Raw genomic sequence first — 19,860 nt, 5'->3', positions numbered from 1 at the left:
GCTTCAAGGACAGCTTTTAAAGGCAACTTACAAACTCTAAAACTGTTTCAGGTAGGTCAAACTGTATTTTCAGAGAAAATACTGCATGTTACTTAAACGATACAGTGGCCTATAGTGTTCTTTGATCAGCAAGTAGAAAATGCTCAGTGGCCATGAGTGGAAAAATACACTGAAATCACAACTGAAGTCACAGACCAGAGTTTTCAGGCAAGATAGGGTATAATAGTCTCATTGTAAGGGCTTCACAAATTAAATATGCTTTATAACAGGTTGCACAGATGTTTTGTCTAGGGACTTCCACCCACCATTTTATGTTGTATGAAAAATTAAATTAGTTGTAATATTACTAGTTTATCCAAGAGTTTATCAACCAACTGTACATCATAATGCCCTAAGGTACTTTCAGTCTGGCTTTACAACTCATGATCTCAGAGCTGGTTGTAAAGTTGGGAGTGCTAAGTTAAAAGCAGACTGTACCAGATGATGAGATTCAGCTAATCAGCCTCTGAACAGATCTAGTCCTGCGTTAGAATGTCAGTGTTTAGCAAATGTAGCAACAGGTTTTAGTTACCGTTAGAGACTTTTTTTATTACTGATTGCAACTAGAATATGTGTTATATTACTTTAAGACTTCTGTGTTATCCCATACACCATGCTTTGCTATTTTAAACATGACAGCAAAATAACTGCTGGTTATCATCTTCTAGTTACGTTATTAGGTCAATAAAACCAGTTGAACTAAGAAAGTTACCACAGTCAGACACAGAAGAGGCTTCAGACTGGCAGTGCCAAACAAAGCAGCTTTTAATGTCTGATTTAAAAAAACAAAGCCTTTGCAATACATAGGGCTGCAAACCATTAGGAATAAACAAGGCCAGGAGGCTGGCTATATATGTTCATTTGTCTATATAATATTGTTGGGCAAGAAAGTAAAACAGATCCAAGCTCCCTTACATGAAGCTGTACCTTTCGTTATGCTTAATACTACTTTACTTAATGCTGCTGTTTTGAATCCCTGAAATATTCTGCACAATCAATTTGATAAAAAAAGCATAGTAAAAGCTTCTGGGAAAAGCTACTTACAGTAAATAGAAATTAATTTTCATATGGAGCAAATACTGATTTTAGACATAAAGCTGAGGCCAAAGGTGGTGCTCACCAGCTTCACGCAGATAATGAACGGTGGAGTCGCGTCTCTGAAGTGACATACAGGAATTTTTGGTTTTGGTCTCACCTGCAGGAAAAATCAGCAGACTTCAGCAGAGACACAGGGTTACTTGTTAGTTTTAAGAGCTACTAAACACTAAAAAGGGAAAAAAATTATTTTGAGACCTCATGCTAAGTAGTCCAGCTGCTCACATGCTACTGCTCATCATTTTGCCAGGCGTTTCAAGTACCCCTGATTTTCTTACCATAATCTTTCAATACAATTGTGATTCTTTGTACGAAGTTACACATTGCATCAGACTGGAATGAAGAGCTTTCTGCTGTTGAAAGAAGGTCTCACTCCTCCGCTGCTTCTCCCTCACCTCCAAGCTCTACTTTTAGCTCTTTACCAAACAATTCCCTCTTTGATCCGATGGCAAGGTGTGCTGCTTTAATAGCCTACCCCATAAAAAGTAAGTTCTCTCTTTTTTTTGGCAGGTTAATTTTCTGCCTCTTTAGTGAGCTGCATCAGCTTACTGTGCCATCAGAGAAGCATCAGAGCAGGCACAATAGCGGATACAAAGGAAAATCTTTCCCTCTCAGTGGGAGCTGTTAAATGGCTTATGCCCAATTGGGACTTCACCGTGGATCCAAGCTGCAGAATTCTCTAAGGATTCACAACAAGTTACAGTACAATCTCCTTTATGACTGATCTGAGAGGATGGGTATGTCTTAGGAAGACAAATGCCCAGGATCTGTAACAATTACACTGACAGTATTACTGAACTGGTAGTTAGTGAGTCCTCTATATTCCGGGTCAAAACCCAGAACTCCAATTGCTTTCATGCAGCTGAAAGCACTCAGCTTCCCAGTACAGAATTTGATTTTACAGTTACTCTAGTCTAACCACAAGCCATATCTGAGGAGGTGCCCCTCCTCTCTTTCTACCCCTCCCTCAGTCCTACTCCCATCAGATAGAAGGATCATGCAACCTCAGGGTAATTTGATTCACAAGATAACTTGCCGGAAAACTTTTTATTTTGAGGGTTCCTTTTCTGCCAGATCAGCTAACTGAATCAAGTCCTCCTTTCGCCGCAGGATTGCTAGACCCATTATAAACAAAGCAGTGGGAGTGTGTGGCTGAGGCCAGTGAGTGAAGTCAGACCACCCCTGCAGTGAGACGGGCTGAGCCGTATCGTCAAACTGCGCTCCTGGGAGTCTGCGCTCACAGGACCTGACCCAGTGCCCCGGGGAACTGTCTCTTCACCAACTGTTGTAGGGACTGAATCTGGATGGGACTTTGCTCCAGGTCTTGAGCTAATTGCTATTGTGGAATTAATACTGCAACAAGACTCTTTTTTTTTTTTTTCTATATGGTTTGTTTATTGCCATCTAAGTATCATGCTTCCTTGTCCAGGGAGTAAAACGCTGCTGCTTACAATTTTAGGCTCCCAAGGAACCTACCGAAGTTTTATTCAGATACAATATAATACACAAATAGGTTACAATTAATCACAGAAGCTCTCTTTATTTTAATAGATACTTGACTTTTACCCATCTTGAGCCAAATTCTACTCCCACTTAAAAGAAAAATCTGTCAGTGAAGACTATGTTTTAGCCCATCATCAGAACCCTGTCAGAGTATATATATTTTTGCCTTTCTAAGCTGACTTCAGTGAGTGTGAGGTCCATAGTTCTGGCTCCAAAGTTTGCACTCCGTTATCAAGCCTCCTTATCAAAATGAATTGCTATACAGTATTTAAAATCAGTGATGTATTCTTTCATCACGTTTCCCAGAACACTTCCAGATCACAGTAAAGAATGCAAGAGTACTTAAAACTAACCTCAGATTCTTCATAAGTGTAGAATCCTCTTGTTATTTTCTTTTCATCAACATCACAAAACGCAGTTACCTGGCAGAACAGAAGCAGAGCATTTCAGTACCATTCTTTGCTACCAGCAGGTATTTCACCTGTTGTGTATCTACATAAGTAATGCTACAGGCATGTGAATGAACACAGGGAGAGGGAAACCCCCCGGGCCTCCTAAGGAGCTTAAAAATTGATTAAATCCTTTCCAGGTGTATCTTAAGGATATGGGCAAATTTTGCAGTTATCTGTGAGCACAATTATGTTTTTACAAATGTGAGAACAGGTGATCTACTGACTGCGTAAGAGAAATCATCTATGAGATCATCAGCTTCATCCTCAGTGATATGTAACTAAAGTAAAACCAGAGAGTAGCCTCTCATTGGCACTTCCACTAAACTCCTGCGATTAGGTAATACAAGCCTTCCTCTTTCTGCCCACCCCAAAGTCTAATCTACCAGCAGCTACCTCAGGATAGCAGTGCTGCACCACTGCTTTGGATGCTCTGGTAATACCTGCCTCAGTTCTAGGTCGTAACACACCAAGTTTGGGGATTCCTACGGTTTTGGACTTTGTATTTTTCAACTGAAAAGTTCAGCAGATTTGGTGTTTAAACACAGATAATTACTGCTTCATATTAGTTATTCTTACAGAATATTATTTGAAGCATTATTTGCAGCCCTAGTTGCCAGATATTTCAGATGGGTTTTTATTTGTATTCCTCATAAATATGCAGGCAGAATAAATGCCTGCAATCCAAAATACACAGTGGCCTCATTTTTAAACCATTAAGTTGCCAGTAACATTTCGGAAGACTTTTTAAAATAAACACAGCTATGTTTTCCTCTGACTTCCATTAGATCTACTCATCCACACAGAACTCTTACACTGAAGCAGCACAGTTAAGATAGTTAAGGTCTTGCAGAAATCAATTATCTGGTGAAAGCTGGATAGCAGTTTTCCTATCTTTTTAATTGTTGCATTAAAAATTGGTTAGCAACACTTACTGCTGAGAAAATTTGAAAAGCCAAACAGCTGTTTATTAACTTATTAAGTTAGAGAAGGCTGCAAAAGGCTGGCTTGCTTTCTGCATCAACAAATCTCTCTCACACATTTTCCTCCTGTGATTGGAATAGTTTTCTTTTACCTGAAGTGACCTCATTCTGTTTGTGCAGAGGAAAACACTGACACACGAGCACTGGTGTCATAATGCTGAACTTTTGCATTCTTTACTGCCACTTCACTCCCGACGCAGAGTGCCACATTTACAGCCCAAGGGCAAGACTGCAGAGGAACAGATCTGTGTTACATGTGTTTTCAGGCAATGGCCAGATGGAGCTGTTTCTCTTGCAACATAAAAGGTGTTTCTACATCAAAAATACTTTGGAGATATTTCCACTATCCAATGGAATGGTTTTCTATCCAAATTCTTTAAACATCATAGTATCAGTTCTTCCATTAAACATCAGTGGAAAGAGAATACAAAAAAAAAAACCCAACATGAAGGCACTACAAATACGGCTGAACACCCCCACCATACCAGCTAATAAGCTGGAGCAGGTGGGCAGGGATACTCAGAGGCAGACATGCATACCTGGAAAATAGGTTGTCTGAAAACAGGCACCAAAGCAAGAATGAACAGAACATTAAGAAAACATTGTATTTTCAGTTGGGGGCTGTAGGAATAAAGGAATCACATCACAGGCCAGCGGGTTCAGATGCAGGGATCACACTAAGCACACCTGCCCTGTTTCAGACATTATAATGGAAGTACTGAGAACGGAGGGAATTCAGGGCAGTACGAGGAAGGTACAGACACTGTACAGGGTCTTTGTGGCTGATGCAGTCTGGGTTGGACATCAGCAAACACAAGCAAATCTTTCAAGCACAAAGACCAAGCACCAGGACCTATCTCAGGCTTTCTTTTTTCTCTTAAACAGAAGCTAATACACTTTACATCCCTGGCCCTATTTCCATGACCACTGCTTTATTGCAGTTGCTACAATAATGCTTTATTGTAGTTGAAAAAATCAGATGGTGTGGACTGAGCACAGTAAACTACATCTCAAGATTTCCTTGACCCATCTTATTTATATGTGTACATACATACACACACACACACATATAAAAATATGTGTGTGTATATATATATATATATATATATATATATATATATATATATATTAATGGATTCAGCCAGCTTAAATCTGATATTTACAGTATTATAAAACAGGCCAGACTCGAATGGGCAATTTTTCTGCCAGACTGTACACCATGTGGGTGGCCAAAATGTAAGTCAACTATTTTCCTGACACACACTATTTATTTTCCAATTAAAGAAAAATCTATGTCTGGAGTCTAAATACAGGACTTAAACACATTTGTTTATCCTATAAGGAGAACTCAAGGCATCAGGCATATATGACCTATTTACTTTATACTATTAGGATAAACCCAGAGTCACCTATTTATTTTCCTGCATTAATGAGCTTCTTTCTTGTATCTTTTATGAAAACCATCTATGCATACATGAACTACTGTCTCCCAGGGAGGAATCTATGAATTATAAAGCTATAAAGCAGTCTCAAGTTGGGGTTTTTTTTCCCCTCCTTCTAGCAAAATGGTTCTTTTGCATTGCCTCTAACAATATGACACCACTGAAGCTTACAGAGTCTGCAGATCAGTTCAGTTGTAAGAAAATACATAAATTACATACTTTTGTTTTGAACATCACTTGTATGAAAATTTGAAGAATTTGAAAACAAAGAAAAAGACTGCTACTTCTCTCAGCTAAAACATGAAGAGACAGATAGATGTGCTATATACAAGCTATCTAATTACTATAAGTAATTTTTATAAATATGGATTGCAACATACATTAACAATGGTGTAAGGGAAAAAGGAGAAATCATTTTCTCCCTCATAAGAGAAAGTTTATATGTCTCAAAAGATAAGTTATTTACTCAAAAAAAAAAAAAAAATCTCTGCTAGGGAAAGACACATTTGAGGAAGATAAAAGCACCCCTCTGGCTGGTTCTTTTTAATAAACACAGCAGCTGTGTGAAGGGACACACAAGCTGGGACTATCAGACCTCCCTGTGGTAAAAGGAGATTAATGGGCAGCAGATTAATCCTTCTCCAAACGTACAACTGAAAAGTCAGTAAGAGTGGGCTTGGGGTGCAACTGTAATTACCTAGCTGTCTGAGCTCTGCTGCTATTACACAAGAGTTCATACTTTTTTTTCATACTTGAGTTGTTTACTGCCTTATTGGCTACTGCAGAGGATGTTTCCTTACACTTCCCATTCCACTCAGATTTCCTAATGGAAAAACTGAAAGATTTCATCAACCTAATAATGTCCTTTCATGGTGAATGATCTTCAGAGGATTTTATTCTCTCATCTTATTTTCACCTGTGGTCTGCTTAGGTCTGTAATGATCATTTACAGAAAGCAGCAAAACATAACCACAGCAAACTGTCCTGCTCTGATCCAGCTGGAAGGATACGAGAGGGAAGTTTTACAAGGGAGAGTGAATAATGCAAATAGAGCACGACAGAAAAAATGAACAACCCATTTGACAAACGGTCACCTGTACACATTGTCTCCTCTCCCTCCTCATTACATCAACTGGTCTCAAAATTTATCTTTGAAGATGACAAACTGCAAACCCTCTACAAAATCCTATATGAGCAGATCTTCCCTACTGCATTCGCTCCACATCTCATGCAATCCTTCATCCCTTTTAAACTTCTAGTGACCCTGTTGATTCTTCTATTTATAATTCTTTCATGCAAAAGTCCTCAGAAGCATGCTGATACACATCTCCACAAAAGTTAAATCCATTTAGGCCATTTCATGTCAAAGCAAATTAACTGAAGGCGTTATAATGCAAGTTTAAATAGATACAGTTAACAACAAACAGAACAAAAGTCACGCAGAGGTATAAACATCTTCCAGCAGGCCACAAGCAGAACCAGGAAACTAGCAAGCACCTCTCTGTCAGAGTCTGAGTGATCTTCAGTATCAGGGCGCTGCTCTTCTCTCACCTCTTTGGCATCGCAGCCATGACAGAGGCTGCAGGTATCTTTAAATTCCAAGCACGCATTTCATGACTGCATTTAAAGACACTGATCCGTTAAAGAACGTATCTTCCCTCTTTGCACATGTACATAACAAGGTTGCTTAAGAGAATTTTAATACCACAGTCCGACATGCCGAGTGAGCTTCTAAACATTGTAGATACACAAGTCCCCTTAGTACATAAAACATACAAATGCCTTTACATGTAACAGTGTGGAAACTAGTTGCAAGTGTCTCATTTCTCCAGAACAGATAACTCGGTTAGTTATGCCAGTAACTTTTCAAGGATGCGTGCCTCTATATGGACAAAACGGACACTGCAAAAAGCACATCTTCCCAAATGGAAGCAGCAGGGAGATAAACCTGCCATATTTTAGTATGAAGTATTCACTGTAGTCCTGTTTAAAGCCTTTATTTTAGTCCATGTCATTTTAGGATGGATTTAACTGAAGCTTACAAATTTCATATTTTTCTTCTTGTTCTGTAGGCTCTCTTTTAATTCTCTTTCATTTTGTCATTCTATCTCTTGCTACACAGTCAAGGTGAGTGTAATGCTCTTCCCTTTCTTTATGTTTCTTTGCTTTTACATGTGCCCACTTCAGTGTCTCATACTGCCAATCATATACTTTAAGAGTAGTTAAAATGCTACAAAACTTACACATTTCTTGCTTTTTGTGAGTGAGCTGAAGGATCACAGTTGAAGTACATGGTTTAGTGATGTTGCTCTTAGAAAAAAGGTGAAGAGAAACTAACAGATGATTTTAAATGGTTAATGAGTTAGGAAAAACCGTGTACAAAATACTTCCTTGAAGCTTTCAAGTTTGCCACTGGTGGGCTGTCATAGAGAAACTTCATGGGCTGGCTGTGTACTAGTACTGTTTCCATGCCACTAATTAGCTGATGCTTATTTTGTCCTTTCTCCCTCATTTTCTGTTAGCTATTTGAGCACTATTTTCAGCTATCGGAAATGACACAAAATGCTAATGCTAAAGTTCTCCTTTTAGCTAAAGTTTGATGGAGAATAAAAGAGCAGACAAGACAGCTCAGAAAACCTCCAGGCATATGTAGCATCCCCAAAACATTTGGTTTCCATCTTCAGCTGCAAATTATAGACAAGACGGATGTGTTTTAAACAAAAAAAGGTCTGTTCGACTTCGTTCTTGCAGAAATGCTAATACTGAACCACTGTCAACTGCGTGAATCAAGAAGGGGACAGCCAGGAAACAGAATTTCCCTAAGAATACTGAGATCCTGGTAATTAATTCATAAAAAAACCCTACTAGTTGAATAATTTTTTTTCTTGTGTTGCTGTTTAGAAAAAATACTGAGCCTTGGATTTTTGCCTGAACTCTCTGGAGACAAAGCATTACTTTAATATTCACCATCTAGATGTCTGAAGGGAAAGAGAGACTATTGCTTAGGTGTCCTTTTCTCTTTTAACATAGTCATAGTTCAAATTCAAACTGTTTTCCAAATAGACTAAAATAATAATTTGTTACCAGGAGCATACACAGTCCGCTGCTTTCTGGAATTGCCAAAATTTTGTTTTCTAAGGAACAATGATGTTCAACACGCAACATATTTATACTTTTCAAACAATCCACAAAAACATAGTCAGTATAAGAAATACAGTTGCTTTGTTTATCAGGTTCTAAAAATACTAGACATTCTTTTTTGAAAAAGATGCTTTCTTACATGACCTAAGTTTAACAGTTCAAACTAATTAATTCGCTTCCTGAAGATTTAGTAGAGTTTACATTTTTTTTCACAATTACAAAATAATACAAACTGTATGTAATAGGTTTGGGGGGGGTTATATTATTTATCCTAGGAGTACGTGTCCCAAATTTTCTACAGGTACTTAGTGCCAATTTAGAAAACAATGCTGCTGTACTCCACATTCCAACTGAAATCACTCTCATGGCCTCTAATGAAATTCTGCATCTCAGTGAAAGAAGCAGCAACAATGAAACAGAGCATAGGTAAAACAGGCAAGAGTCTAAACCAACTTAAAAGTATAAAACCAACTGAAAACAAATTAGTTAAACAGCTTAGTTAAATTATACAGCTTATTTTGGCAATTTTACCTGCATTGCAAAGACTATTAGACCTTTTAAGATCATACTGTTTTACACAACTGGACCTTCAGAGGAGAAAATGGTAATTGTATTGATGTAAAACATCATAGTCTGCCTTAAGGGGCTTTTGGAGTTGTATATTAAAGGTCTCTAATTTGCTTAATTGATGAATTCATATCCCAGGGCCTCCGTTTACAAAACATCGCTAGATTCCGCCTGTAGATTCAAAATGATACCGGATCTCTAGTGTTCTCATGATTAACAGAATATGTGAAAGCTTAAATCTTGTTAAAGGGTAATAGAGGAAAAGTATTTTACTGGTTTTAGGGCTGGCAAAGACAAAACTACTATTTACAGCCTTTGTTCATATGGGATTTTAGAGTCTTTAGCAAGAGTTGAAGATAAGTCACAAAACACCTGAAGGATTTTTGAGGAAAAGTATAACATGGAGTTTAAGTGGCCTCTATTTACTGTGATTAATTTAGAATAAAATGAAAACTACCATGAATTACCTACTGCAAATTCTATCAGTTTGCTTCCTGGAAATCTGGCAGCATAAACCTTTGATTAGCAGTTGGATAAGTGAGATGTTATAACTACTTCTACAGCCTTTTGCCAATGACTTACTACGAAACACTAGGATATCATTTAAGTTTCAGTTCTGACTGAGATGGATAGACTTGGGATCTCACTTTTGGCAGAGCTAGGAAGTTACAATGACAATCATAACGAGCCTGAACAACTACATAAAACTAGTGCTTTAATCAGTGCAGATGACATGAATTTCATCAGAAATTAGCTATCTAAAAGCTCTACTCTCACTTAGGATGATACAAGTCACTTTCTGAAGGTACTTATCTTCATTAGTTCTTGAGAAAACCTCTGAATACTTTGGATGATGTGTCAGACTTAAGAGTAATCAAACTTTATCCACTATATAAGGTATTAAGGATCAGACAGTGACTGCATTTTAGCAGCAGTTTTCTGCAGTGCATTTGCAAAATGAGTCATACTTGGCATATGCAATAGCATCTGGCATGTAAGCTCGCTAAATGTGTCTGGTATAGTGTCCAGTATTTAAAGGGTTAATGCTCTATGCAATATTTCAATATCAAACTAAAGCATACTGGAATATGTGCAAATGTAACCTTGACAGAAGCAAAATAGTATCATGGCTTGCAACACTGCCAAAGCAAATGTTATGTAAAGGTCAGCTGGAATGAACGTCAAGTCTAGTTAATTAGAAGCACACTGCCAGTGCTAGCACACCGGGGAACGAAGGAGAGGTAAACTTGGGTTCTGTGGCAGAAAAATGGCAAAAACCCCAGCAATATTATTTTTCTCTTGCCCCTTCTATCATCTCTGCAGTGACATATTCAAATTACCGTTGTGTTTGCTGAGCAGGATGTGAAGCCCTGAATGAGTCACCTATAGAAGTAGGTGGCACATGTAACCCCAACCTAGAGAGGTGTTCTATCTTAATATCAATCTCCATTTTGACTTGGCACCACAAAAAAGTTAGAAAACAAAACAAAACAAAAAAACCCAAGCACCTAAGATGGTGAGAGAGTGCTACAAAAACAACACAGTCTATTTTTTACATAACATCTCAAAAATCTACCAAACTGCCATCTCTTCCCTCGGAACTTATTTTCTAATTCTCATAAACTTGCAGACAGAGAAGTGCAATGGTCACTAGTAAATTAGTGGAATTCACAAAATGCCCTGCAAAATAGTAATGAAATAGAACATTTTCCTAACCCCCCTCAAATTCACATGAACAGTGCATTTACTGGACAGTTCTGTCCTCTTTGAATGAAGTAACATTTCATTTAATCTTCTTTCGTCATAGAGTTCACCCACTGCTGTGCGATGGCAATGAACGAGGGATTGCACTGGAGTATCAAGGAAGAAATTCAGGTTCAATTCTTGTGTCGTATATTTACTCTGTGAATGTCTCCCATGTCTATTCAGTAATTTTGACTATGGGTATACAAATTTCTTCCACTTTTTTTTATATGTGTGTGGTCTGAGGGCCATAACATTAATCAGGTTTATATATACATTTGTCATCTTGTCTTCCCATCCATATTTTTAAGAAAAGAAAACACATTTGGTAATAAAATGAATGTTCTGTGGTTCTTGATAAGAAACAGCCATTTGACATTAGCCCTAAAGCCTTTATCTTAAAAAAAAAGTTATTACACAACAGAAAATGCTATAAAAGTAAGGTATTTAAACTCTCAGACAAATCTCTCCTGAGAAATATCTGCCATTGCCAAATACAAGTAACCCCCACATTTTCAACTGATTGTGAATTAGTCAGTCATGTACAGTAGTTTCTTCTCACCTGGTCACCTCGCACCCACCCCTACTTTTAAACAATCAAGCTTTTCAAAAGGGAGTTACAGTACAACTACCCCTCATAATACAAACCAGCTTGATCAGCATCCGACAGAGACCTGTCCAGTATCCATTTCAGGACTGGACAAATATTACATATGTATGAATAATTCTGTATAAGGTAGTTCAGCATTAAACCATCCAAATATAGGGTTATTCTACTCACCCTGGGTACCTGGCTACTACCTGGTTAGCTACACACTAGCAGGCCATAAACAGTTATACAGTGTGTCTAACCTACAACTATGCTTAGTCAGCCACAAGCAGGACCACGGGTGCACATGTAGCACTACATACACATCATACGCTCTAAATGAAGTAATACAGCATTTTAAATAAGAAATACATTCTAGAGAATATTAAGAATTTCCCCACTTTATACTAATCACCAACTAGCACTTTGGGGACAAAATATGAGAATTTTGCTACATGACATTAGATGAAGCAAGGAGGCATATGAAAGAGAATAAAGTGTTTTTTTACAGATGTTACCCACTCTTAGTAGCTCACCTTTTTCTGATTAGCTGGTGACAAGCTTCTGTAGAGCTTCTTGCCTTGCTTGCCAGCATTCCAAATGGTGAACGATGTCCAGGAGCTCAGGACTCTGTCTTCAAGAAACCTGACTCGGTGATTCCAGATGGTTCCCCTTGAGAGTTAGAAAAAGGTTGGATTTCAACCTCTAAAACTTTTAGCGTTATTGTATACCTGTACGCCTATATACATACTCATATACACACACACCTGACCAAACTGATTCACACATGATACAAAAAAGCCACACCAAATCATCATATTAGAAATTTCCAAGGGAAATGTAAACTATTGGTATAAATTCTGTGGACTTTCTCAGGCAAAAATCATTATTGTGGGGCAGCTACAGTAAGCTACTTCTGATCTGCAAGTGCAGCTTGTGATTTTATAGCAGAAGAAAAATCCATTCAAGTTTCCTGGACTTTAAGGATCTAACCTATCCTGGTGGGTAGGCACCAGGTTCCCCTCAGGAACAGGAGCTGCTGTGGCTATGCTGTTGTCAGCCACTCTCATCAATGAATCAGGCTGCTCCATCTCCTAGTTGCAGTCCTGATTATCCACATTTCTGTATGCATTACACCAATTTTGGTTCTATTACAAAACTGTAAAATACATCAGTATGATCGCTAGATATGTCTGATGATCTGGCATTACAGCAACATCTGACTTCTATGAAACATTTTCTAGTTTTTCCTTTTTGTAACAGATTACCAAATTTCACAAAGCCCTGTAACAGAAACAAATTTACTATTTTAGATTATTCTTATAAATATAGCTCTGAGGTAGAAATACAATACTCGAGGTTATTGAGGTTAATAGTTGACCTAATTTGTTCCCAAAAGTTTGTCATCAAACTTTTTAAATATTTTAACGAAAGGAATTTTGTCTTATTTGCATCATTCCTTCACAGCCCTGAGTTATGGTTTGAAAAACATGCAGCCCTAAGACATTTGGATTTTTGCTGGGATTATTAGTTAGACCCAGAGAGCCCACTTCACTTCAGCATGCGATTTTTGAGCATAGCCAAATCCTGCTTAGCACTTCATCACTGATTGTGGCGTGATAACTTGGAAAGAACTTCACACACAAATAAATATACCCAAGAAGAAAAGCTACCCCATATAAAATTTCCACACAGTTTCGAGGACTACGGCTGTGCACCAGCACTTCAACTAATGGAGGAAAAAAAAGTCTTGGATTTGATTGCAAATCTCTTCTAATGCAACCACAAGCTGCATTCCTGCTGCAAAGCTTTAGCTGCTGCTGGCATCCTTTGACACTTGCCTTTTTCCATGTTCATTAAAGCATACTATATTCCCAGAAGGAAAGTTAAAGGAAAGAAATATGAAGGTCAAGTATTTTTCCAGGATCACTTTACTGGAAATTTTAGAGCTTCTGCCTAGTTTCTGAAAAGGAAGATTATTGCTTTACACGTAAATGGAAAGGTTTTAAACTTGATTTTACTTTGAAATGGCACTTCAGAAGGATAACACTGTATTACATTCCAGAGGTACTTCAGAATCTATTCTATTCACTTGAGTGACACAGGCAAGTTTCTTTTCCACTTGAGTTTGCAAAGTTAAGAAAGCTGAAGAAAAAACAGGCAACCATACAAGGCATACAAAGAATTATCAACTAAATTCTAGTTGTAGAGCAAACAGTGCAATCTACATCCAGGCACACAGAAAATGTTTCTAATTGCCATGGAGATGTCCCAGTATATTCACAGGATTGTTTGCTACCAGACAGTATGCATTTGCTGTCTAGGCGATGGGGGCCTATATACCACAGAAGTCCTTACAGAGGTAAAATTCAAGCAGACCAAATCTCGTCGTTGGTAATCACCCACAAAGATTTCAGACTGAAGCAGATTTACTGACCCGATCTTATCTATGCATGCTATATTGAGAAATGCAAGTGGGGAAAGTGAGAGAATTGCACTCAGAAATGAAAGGACATGAAAGTTATTAAACTCCAAGTAACTGGATCACTGTTCAAATAAAGGAATGTTGTCAGACAGCTTCATTTAAGCACCAATAACTGCTTTCTTAAATACCTATTCTGGGTTGTGAAAATGAAGTCAATGTACCCAGCAGTTGTGATTTTCTGCTTGCATCACTACAAGGCATTCTTAGGAAAATGCTTACAGAAAGTAATTTACATATCACATCTCCAATATTGTGTGTCCTTTTTAATGGAGATTCTATTAAACACTTTGCAGTTTTGAGTTAACCTTGAAACACTTTTAACAATGCAAGCTGAGATCATCAGACAAATACAGAATCCAGGGGAGAATTTGTGAGTGACAGTCACAGACTTAATGTTTTTGAAAACTTGCTCTGCACAAACAACGCATCTCACATGTTGAAGCAAAAGGTGGCTTATGGAATGTCAAAAGAGAGAGTTTCAGTTACCCCCTTCAGGTTTCTGGTTCATCTAATTTGCCACATTTTTTGATGTTTCCAGAATAGATAACTGGGATTCCTGCCTCGAGGGATAAGGGAATGCCATTTTCCCATCCTTTAAGAGCCAGTGCAGGTGCAACAGACAGGAACTGTAGCAACGTGCAAAGAATGATTAAAGAAAATGCCTGAAACTATCTAGAAGTTGTAGAAACCACTACTCTGAGACAATTCTCACAGCTATTTTCAGATTTTGCATTATTACATATTCATAGCCACCAGCAAAAACTAGGAGGTATTACGAACTCTGCATCCTCCCAAATCAAGGCTGCTTTTCCTACCTGTGTCAGAAAGGACTGAAGCAAGCCACTTCCCAGTAGCCTCCAATATAATTTCCTAGCCTGTATTCAGTTAACAAGACTTTCCTCAGCAAGAAGGTGGGATACAAACTCTTCTGACAGTAGTTGTTTTTTCTCACATCCTAATACTCCTCCATGACTCAAATTCTTAAAGTACATTATTTTCCCCATTTCTTTCATTTTCTCGTCACTTTACAAAAGAAATATCAGAAGTATAATTTTCCAATTAGAAAAATGTATTCTCAAGGCTTGCATAATTATCCTAACATCTCACTTGCCATGGCCCCTCAAAACTCATCAGTTATGTAGTCTGCAAAGAAGAAGAGGAGCCAAAATTCTGCAGGAGTGAAATGAGGGTATTCATGTAGTGGGTGAGAATGACTATGAAGTGTGTTCCTCAGTCCCAAGTAGTTATTACCATACCAGGCACCCAAGTAATGTAACAATGGAGCTCTGTTAAAATGTGTGGTGTCCCACTGACTGAACACAGGAGTCAAGAAACATCTGCTCTACTCCTATTTTGAAATGAAAGATAATGTGACAATAAAAGCTATATGATTTAATGTCTGAGCTCAAACCTCACCATATTGTTTGACTGCCTTTCCCCTCCTTCCCCCAGCGAGGCTACATAAGTGAATCAACAGAGCAAAGACAGATGTACAAGTACTTGACAAATGCACAAATACAAGCCCAATATCCTAAGCAGTACTGGAATTTTAGGCATTGATTACCATCCGCAGTAATACTATAAACCCATAAATCTGAACTTTTCTATATGTACGTTGGTCCCACACGCTACTCAGGTAACACCAGGCAGGAAGAGGAGCTATTCAACTGAATGGTCTCTTCAAGTGGTTTTTTGTTCGTGGTAGGATAAGAGAGTTATATTATAGGTGAATCTCACCTGATAGATAATCCAGAGATGGAAGAATAGAGAACTTTTTAATCATAGTGAGAGCTGAAAGAACAGATGGTTTATACCTAGGTTTTGCACACAGAATTCAAGGTCCTTACACTCCACAGGAAATTCAGAAATGAATCCCATTTGAACCTTGACCATACTGGTGAATAAACTGATTTTTTTTTTTGTCGTTGTTGTTCTGTTGAACTTCATCTGAACTTATTAATTGCTGGACTACATCGTCCCACTGAGTTATTACATTTACACTGTTAATAGGTTCTATTAATGTCTGAGTTCATCTTCAGGTCATGGGTCATTAACTGAGGCATGGTTTGCATTGTGGCCTATTTTTCATGAAAGGCTTATTAAGAAAGACAGAGACTATCAATGTTAATGCCATTTACTTTTCAAGAATCTAATGAGGTCATTAGTTTCCATGTTTAATTGAAGTGCCAAATGCAAGAATAGAAGACAAAAATGCAGTTGACCTCATCTTTAATTCAGTTGTACAGGAATATGTTACGTTATTCTTCTCTCCTGCCTATTTTTGGATGTGTATGTTTTTGCAGGAAATGAAGCAGGCATTCCTGCGCTCATCAGTGACAGGAGACCCATGCCTCAGAGTACCTCTAAAACAACCAAATGTGTGTTTCAGACTAAGTGCTTGTTCTGCGCTTACACGACGATGGAAGCTTCTAGTGCCTGAAACCAGATGGTTTCAATAGATTACGTAATTTTGGTTATTTCTGCAGAACAAGCTCTTAACAATATTATACTCATTCAGACTACACAGCATATGAAATTACTGTAAGCCTTCTAAGTACACTTCACATTTTCTGCATAAAAGAGAATCGCATGAATCTCAAACAGAAGGTACAAACCTTATGTTCTGCATACACTGCATTTCTCTTGACCAAAAGCTCGTAAATGGCAACAAAGATTAGCTACCTGCCCTAACGGCCTGTCTTCACGTGCAACACTACCTAAGACAAGCACAATGTTTTATTGCTCAACTTGTTCCAAGCTGACTTTTATCTTGCAACGAGGTACATTGTTTTATATACAGTTCCTTTTCTCCCCTTTGGCAAGATAAAAATCTATGAATTTTACAATGTTTTTATTATAGACCAAACTTTCTTACTAAAGTACTCACTATAAAGCCAGCTCTGATACTGTATCAAATCAGTGTAAGGTAGCTATGTAGCTCAAAGTACACACACCCCTAGGATACACACTGTAATGTGAGATAAAATGATTTAGATTTAAGAGATACAATATGTAGGATTTTGTGTTGTAAATTCCTGGCTGAAGAGAAGTTTCTCAAAACTTATATTGCTTGTTCACATTTAGCACGTATCCATCATAGACTTCAGATGAAATTACAATGAGAACATTTATATTTCTGTATGCACCTAATGAAATCTAAATATAGACACTGAATTTCATTCAGATTCTGTCACACACCCAAAACATTTAATAACGCAGCCTGATGCCTCCAGGGTAAGGGAGAAAGCAAATAAGATTTTGTTTCCTGCTTCACAGATACTTTCACCTCTAGATATTTGTTCCAGAAGGATCCTAATCATAGGAAATGACCTAAAAATCATTAGTGTTTACAATTATACATACTAAATAGAAAGAACTAAATGTTGCTTGCCAAGTAGTTTTATATATATTTTAGGAAGTCTGAAAATGCAAAATCAGCCATTTTTTTTCCCTGACCGGTAATGAAAGACAGTCTTGTAAACTAAAATCAGCCCATAATAGGCTATGAGTGACTGTTGTCTTTGTTGAAAAGACTGAATCACCACCTTTGTATAAACAAGTCCTATCAAACTAGCTCTATTTTTAAGACTGAAACTAGGCATAAACTGTTAAACAAAATAATTCAACTTTCCTACAAGCTATTCCTATTTTGATCTCAGATAAGATATTAATCTGGTTGGTGAGTTACTATTTCCAAATCCAGGCCTAGGCTAACTCTGACAACAAAGGCCAATGGTGAAGCAAAATGCCTCAGAAACTCAAACAAAACACACTTTAAAAAAAACTCCAAACAAATCAAAACAGACTTCTTGAAAAGGTAGGACATGCATTAAATAAGGTGAGGTGACCAAAAGGCAAATTAGGAAATCTAAACCTTTGTGATGAGTCCTTTAATCCATTTTTGCCTAATGTTCACTTAAGTCTTTAGAAACAAATGCTGGCCAGCCCTTCAGAACTTAGACAACAAACAGGGGAAACAAGCCAACAAGAAGAGATGTTACACAACCTCATATTTGAAGGTTCACACAAAATATTATTAACAGTAGTACCAGCAAAAAGCCAACAGGAAGAATGGCTAGTCTGACTTCTTAGAATGAGACAAGAAAGGTGCCAATTTGGACACACAAACTGCACATCTGAAACAGCTTACAGTATTTCCACATTCTCACAGTATGTTGTAATTCAGGGTGCTTGTGCCACACAACCTTGTAGAACTGAATAAGCAACAGCTTGCAGTAAATTCAAAACAAACTCATTTCCAAGAATAAGATGTTTTCCCACAGATACAAGCAACAGGCTTCCAAGAGTTCTAGCATCCCATGATGCGTGGCTGAAAAGTTTGTAACTAAGTGCCAAAATGATCGCACACTACAAGAGAAAAAAAACCCCTTACTTTTATGCACCAGTAAAAAGAAAAATAATTTGCCTCATATTTGTTTGCAAAATCCAAAGAATATCTTCTACTTGCTTGGAATGACTGTTTCAGAGTTAAATGATTTTATATACATATGTATACATATATACATGTATTTATAAAGATCTATAGTGACGTTAACCATGAGCATGATATTTATGCTAGCATACTATAGTATTGACAGTAATACAATAATATAGAGCTATACAACTAAATTTCACATTAAAATGTTTAGTTTTACTAGTTAGTTCTACAAACCCATACAAACAGGACTGACTGAAAAGTGTATTTATATCATTAATCAGTAAGAAAACAGTTTACTTAATAATCACTGTGATTCTGGTGTGGGACTCCTAAAAGACAGTAAAACTCACATGGTTTTTCATTCATGTCAATGCATAAGAGAAAGAAACAACTTTGGCTCAGCTTGCAAGACTCCTGATCATGAAGAACACCTCTGAAGGGTAAAACTAGAGCAAACAGCAATTTAACATTTTCTTTAAGGGTAGACCAGCACTGTAAAAGCAATAGGCAACAGCTTACAAGGAAACACCCGAGATAATTACTACTAAACATCCTCAGGTATTTTTCAAACCTCATTATCTGATTCAGATGGTTTAGACCTTCTAAAATAGGAAAATAATATATGTAAATGCAGCACATTATCAGATGAAAGGTTTGGGTTTGGTTTGGTTTTTTTTTTTCAAAAGAAGGGTTTTGTTGGTGTAACAAGTTAGTTTGCTTTTTTAAAATTGAGACAGTTCATTTTGAAATTAAGTTTTAAAATTCAAAAAAATATTTTCACATTATGGTTCACATGGCAAATAATATGAGAATAAAACCCCTCATATTAAAAATCCTGATTAAAAATCCTAATAAAATTTTGCCACTAGGATATATTTCAAACACATCTTGCAATCGTCTTCAAAGCACTGAAGAAGTTACTGCTTCGCTGCTTGCTTTTGCCATGTTCAGCAGATGAGATACTTAATCATACAAAGTATTGGTAATCTGCTTTGAGGGTAAGAAACTCAGATGCTTTTGATAACCAGAGAGGTTATTCAGGCAGATTATGAGATTGCATGTGATCAGTAACAGAGTGTCAGCTGAAGGACTGGTAAGTGGAAGTTGAGAAAACAGCACTGCTGTAATGCAGTCCCCAAAATGCTTCACTGCTCTTACAATACCTATTGTGAAATAATTTCAAAAACAGTTGCAAAGACAAAACAATTTCTCAGACTGTCAAAGGGTAGTGTCCCCACACCGTCCCTGCCTCATTAACACAGGTACACTGAGAGTTTATAGCCATAGCATCTGAACCAAAGATTTCAATTCATAATTTCAATTCCAGCATTACAGTATGTTACTCAAAAGCAAATTATGGCAAGAACAAACAGAAAACTCATCTTT

At 37.5% G+C, this 19,860-nt stretch overlaps 1 protein-coding gene across 2 annotated transcripts in view; it reads right to left on the bottom strand.

The window, feature by feature from the left end:
* The window catches only part of B3GNTL1 (UDP-GlcNAc:betaGal beta-1,3-N-acetylglucosaminyltransferase like 1), a 121,198-nt gene that overhangs the window by 6,110 nt on the left and 95,228 nt on the right, over window positions 1–19,860 (bottom strand). For both annotated transcript variants that reach the window (XM_026861360.1, XM_026861361.1), the window contains 3 exons: window positions 12,088–12,223; window positions 2,991–3,059; window positions 1,160–1,234 (listed from right to left, as the gene is read on the bottom strand). In XM_026861360.1, coding sequence (XP_026717161.1) covers window positions 1,160–1,234; window positions 2,991–3,059; window positions 12,088–12,223 — 280 coding nt within the window. The remainder of the gene's footprint in view (window positions 1–1,159; window positions 1,235–2,990; window positions 3,060–12,087; window positions 12,224–19,860) is intronic.

Source organism: Athene cunicularia (assembly GCF_003259725.1).
Source record: "Athene cunicularia isolate RWA chromosome 18 unlocalized genomic scaffold, athCun1 chr18_part1, whole genome shotgun sequence".
NCBI lineage: Eukaryota > Metazoa > Chordata > Aves > Strigiformes > Strigidae > Athene > Athene cunicularia.
The sequence above is the reverse complement of the archived record's forward strand: the minus strand, read 5'-3'. Positions and strand labels throughout refer to the sequence as shown.